We start from the raw sequence: 5,000 nt of genomic DNA, 5'->3' as shown, positions 1-5,000 counted from the left end.
CACACAGCAAGCTGCTGCTACCGCTCTCTCTCTCTCTCTCTCTCTCTCTCTCTCTCTCTCTCTCTCTCTCTCTCTCTCTCTGTCTCTCTCTCTCTCTCTGTCCCTCTCTCCTCTCTCCTCTCTCTCCTCCCTCTCTCTCTCTCTCTCTCTCTCTCTCTCTCTCTCTCTCTCTGTCCCTCTCTCTCTCCCTCCCTCTCTCTCTCTCTCTCTCTCTCTCTCTCTCTCTCCGCTAAACAAACAAATCTGCAAAGGGGAGAGGCAGCAACAAACATCTTCATTTCATCAGCCCTCCACTTCCCCTCCCGCCAGAGCGGAGCAGAGCAGAGCAGAGCAGAGCAGAGCAGAGAGGAGCAGAGCGGAGCGGAGCGGAGCGGAGAGGAGCAGAGCAGAGCAGAGCAGAGCAGAGAGGAGCAGAGCAGAGCAGAGCAGAGCAGAGCAGAGCAGAGCAGAGCAGAGCAGAGCAGAGCAGAGCAGAGCAGAGCAGAGCAGAGCAGAGCAGAGCAGAGAAGAGCAGAGCAGAGCAGAGCAGAGCAGAGAGGAGCAGAGCAGAGCAGAGAGGAGCAGAGCAGAGCAGAGAGGAGCAGAGCAGAGCAGAGAGGAGCAGAGCAGAGCAGAGCGCTTTCCAGGATCACACCCCTGATTAAAACACAACACTCTCTCTCTCTCATCTCTTCTTCTCTCCCTCCTTCCTGCCCACCTTCTTTCTTTCCTTCCTTCCTCTAGCTCTCTCTTTCTCACTCGTATTTTATCTCACATCCTCCGTTCCCCAAGTCCCTTCATTCCTTTCTCCCTTTCTTCCCCTCGCTCTTTCTCTTTCTCCCTCTTATTTCTCTCATATATGTCCTTCTCTTCTCCTTTCTGCCTCCCTCACTCTTCCTTTCTCACTCTTCCTGTCTCACGTACCCCTTCTCTCTCTCCTGTTACACCTCCCTCCTTTCCAACTCCCTTCTCCTTTCATTCTTCCCTCTTTCCTGTCTCCTCTCTCTCACTCCCATCTTTACTCCTTCTCTCTCATCTCCTTTCATCTTCTTCCCCTCCTCTCCTCTCCTCTCCTCTCCTCTCCTCTCCTCTCCTCTCCCCTGTCTCTCCTCTCCTCTCCTCTCTTGTCCTCTCCTCTCCCCTGTCTCTCCTCTCCTCTCACTCTTTCTTTCTCTTCCTTCTTCATTTCATCAGTCCCTTCTTTTCTCTGCTTTTTTGCCCCCCCCCCTCCCCTCCCCTCTCCTCTCCTCTCCTCTCATCACCTCTCCCCTCTTTTCCTCTCCTCTCCTCTTCTTGTCCTCTCCTCTCCTCTCTCCTCTCCTCTCTTCTCCCCTCCTCTCATCTCCTCTCCTCTCTCCTCTTCTCCTCTCCTCTCCTCTCATCTCCTCTCTTCTCCTCTCCTCTCCTCCTCCTCTCCTCCTACTCTCCTCACCTCTCCTCTCCCCTCTCCCCTTCGCCTCTCCTCTCCTCTCCTCTCCTCTCCCTCTCCTCTCCTCTCCTCTCCTGTCCTCTCCTCCTTTCCTTTCCTCCTCTCCACTCCTCTCCTCTCCCTCTCCTCCCTCTCCCCTCTTCTCCTCTCCTCTCCCTCTCCTCTCCTCTCCTCTCCTCTCCTCCCCTCTCCTCTCCTGTCCTGTCTGCTCCTGTCCTCTCCTCTCCTCTACTCTCCTGCCCTCTGCTCTCCTCTCCTCTCCTCTCTCCTCTCCTCTCGTCTCCTCTCCACTTCTCTCTTCTCTCCTCTCCTCTCCTCTCCTCTCCTCTCTTTCCCTGACCTCCCTCCCTCCTTCCTGTAAACAGGCCCTAGCTACTCTAAGCTGCACCTGCCTCTGAAGATGGCTGACATTTCAGGGAACATTAAGAGTCTCTGACACTGATGAAAACAGTGACGGCCTCCTAATTCCAAATTTCCACAAGCCAGCATAAAAAGCGCCTGTGACCTGTGCTCTTTAATGCGATGTAAAAGCGCTGCTTGTAAATGTTTTATGAGCAGCTTTAAGCCGCTTTAAATCGGGGGTGGATGACGGGGGTGGGGGGTGGATGACAGGGATGGGGGTGGGGGGATGGTGTGCCCTGTCTGGGTCTCTACCCCTTCCACACATTTTAGAGTCAGGTAGAATTGCTTGCATTGGCCACTGTATACTGTGTGCAAACCCCCCCAAAAAACGGATTGCCGAGGGACAGACCAACTGACCGCCATGACGGTGTATTATACCCCACGTTTGACCAATTACAGGTGTTGGGTGGAGTTGGGTTAAAACTCACATTGGTATCGACTAAATCGAACTTGGGGTCAACACTCACGTTGGCAGCGACTAACTCGAAACTTGTGGTTAACACTCAAACAAGGCCGACAGGCGGACAACAGATGCGTCCCTCTATGCCAGTTCCAACTATGCCATTTTTTCCCAAATAATGGGGCAGGCAGCAAAATGGCGAGACATGACTTTATTTTTTGCAGTTTAGGCTATAATAAGCTTGTCATTCTTGGATTTGGAAAAGAACCATATGATTTCAAATTTCACATAGGCTAGATGAAGTAGGCTACATTACAAATTACCAGACATTTATTAGTATCAACCTTTAGTATCACGCCATTTCAATATCATGTGCATGTGGGAAAGAATCTAAACATCGACAAATAATAAATAAATAAAACCGTTTTGGGTGAGTCATGCGCTTATGGGTTCACCCTTTAGGTGAATTATGCGCTTATTTTTCAATACCAGCTTCACCGTCAAGGCACAAAGCAGTTTACCAAATTGACACGAATGCAAAGCAATTACGAAAGACGCATTCTGTCCTGTGCTCTCTCTGAGCGCAACGGAAAGCACCTGTCGGGTACGAGCCCGCCAACGAAAGAACCTCCCTATGTACGAGTAACACACCATATGCCAAATGGCCCAGCTGTCTACTTATACTTCGAGCACCATGTGTCAATGTGCAGCGCACACTGACTAATAGGCCTCACTGAAAAGGCAGAAGTAAACTCGCTGGGAATATTAAAAGGGAGGCTCGTAGGCTACACACAGACCTCTGAACCCGAGTTTGTGGACTGGAGAAAAGCGGAGGAAAATGTGAATGTTATGAAAGAAAAAAAGTCCACGTTTAGAGGCGCTGCGGGCTGTCAACTAATTACAGTTCCATGTCGTGGAGCGTTATGCAATGCAAACGCCCCTCTATCCAAGCACAAAGGAAAATGTGAATGTTATGAAAGGAGAAAAGCTAACCAAATGTTACAGGTCCACGTTTAGAGGAAGAGCTGTATGCGCTGCGGGTCGCCTGTCAACTAATTACGGTTCCATGTCGTGGAGCGTTATGCAATGCAAACGCCCCTCTATCCGAGCACAAACATCTGTGTCAAAAACTGCCTGCCGACTTCTAAATCGTTCATTTCCGCGAGTTTCTGACAAACCAAAATAAAGTTGCTTCCCATTGTACAAACGCAAAACAATGCCGAAAATGGAATGGCCCCTTCAGATGTCTCACAATGCAATCAGCTTAGTCTTGCCGGTTTGATATCATATACGTTTTGGCTTGCACGCATTCGCTCCGGTCCAAAATGCCAACTCTGCCGCCTTGTGGCCACAGGAAGAAACAATTGAAGGAGTGCATTTCAGATGGACGGACGGACGGACGGACGGACAGACAGACAGACCGACAGACCCTCTTATAGAGATGCAGGGATGCATCTAGAAACGCATTGTAGCGACTAACTCGAACTTGGGTTCAACACTCACATTGGTAGCGACTTAGGACTCCCTGTAAGAAGAGGTTTCATACCTCAATGGGACCTTCCTGGATAAATAAAGGTCAAATAAATAAAATAAAAAAAATAACTCGAACTTGTGGTTAACACTCACATTGGTAGCGACTGTTCTCGAACTTGGGGTCATTGTCGTTCTGGTCGGCGATCACCACGGTGATCTGGAAGATGCCGATGAGCGGCTCCTCCGCCTGGTCGGTCGCCGTGACGGACAGGCTGTACTCCCGCTGACGCTCCCGGTCAAAGGTCAAGGCCGTGCTGATCACACCTGAGGGGTAGAGATAAAAAGGACAAATGGAAGGTCAAATGGAATTGACCCCATATTGTTGCACTGTTGCCTTGATGTAGAATGATTTATCTTGGTTACCATATTGGAAATCTTTGTGGTGTGCAATGTGCATTATGTAAGTGCTGTTAGACACCGTAGTTAAGCCTGTGTCTCTGTACCAAATCTGTACAAACACTTCGCTATTAGTTACTCGAGCTACCTGAGTTACTCGAGTTACTTAGTGAGTGAAGTCAATAGAATGTCAATGTGTTCTAGCGAGACGAGGAGGCGAGTAGGTGAGTACTGTACAAGCGATGCGATGCGATGTGGGCGGAGCCCGAGTTGAAAATATGCGTGCGTACGTGTGTATGAGGTGTGACTGTGTGAGGTGTGAGTCTGTGTGTGAGAGTGTGTGTGTATTTGCGTGTGTATGTGTGTATGTGTGTGTGTGTGTGTGTGTGTGTGTGTGTGTAGTACACACCTTGTGTACTTGTGTCAGGGTCGATGGCGAACCCAGACGAGGCTCTGCACACTACAGTGTGTGTGTGTGTGTGTGTGTGTGTGTGTGTACTGTATACACACGTACTGTATATGTGTGTGTGTGTACCTGTGTCAGGGTCGATGGCGAACCCGGATGAGGCCCCGTCGCGCTGCATGATTCCGTACTTGACACTATTGTATGTGTGTGTGTGTGTGTGTATATACTGTATGTGTGTGTGTGTGTGTGTGTGTACCTGTGTCTGGGTCGATGGCGAACCCGGACGAGGCCCCGTCGCGCTGCATGATTCCGTACTTGACGTCTCCGTTCAGGCCGATGTCGGCGTCCTGGGCGTGAACTCGCAGCACGAACGTCCCCGGGGGCTGGTTCTCCAACACCGCCGTGCTCACACTGTAGTTCTGACACTGAAGGGGTACGTGTATGTGTGTGTGTGTGTGTGTGTGTGTGTGTGTGCGTGTATGTGTGTGTGTGTGTGTGTGTGTGTGTGTGTGTGT

At 50.3% G+C, this 5,000-nt stretch overlaps 1 protein-coding gene across 1 annotated transcript in view; it reads right to left on the bottom strand.

Moving 5' to 3' along the window:
• si:dkey-22o22.2 (neural-cadherin) overlaps positions 1 to 5,000 on the bottom strand; it is a 206,278-nt gene that overhangs the window by 109,635 nt on the left and 91,643 nt on the right. Inside the window, exons 10-11 of the mRNA XM_063198429.1 lie at positions 4,742 to 4,910; positions 3,837 to 4,007 (exon numbers count right to left, since the gene is read on the bottom strand). Coding sequence (XP_063054499.1) covers positions 3,837 to 4,007; positions 4,742 to 4,910 — 340 coding nt within the window. The remainder of the gene's footprint in view (positions 1 to 3,836; positions 4,008 to 4,741; positions 4,911 to 5,000) is intronic.

Source organism: Engraulis encrasicolus, chromosome 5, assembly GCF_034702125.1.
Source record: "Engraulis encrasicolus isolate BLACKSEA-1 chromosome 5, IST_EnEncr_1.0, whole genome shotgun sequence".
Classification (NCBI taxonomy): domain Eukaryota; kingdom Metazoa; phylum Chordata; class Actinopteri; order Clupeiformes; family Engraulidae; genus Engraulis; species Engraulis encrasicolus.
This window is presented reverse-complemented; position numbering and strand designations above follow the sequence as displayed.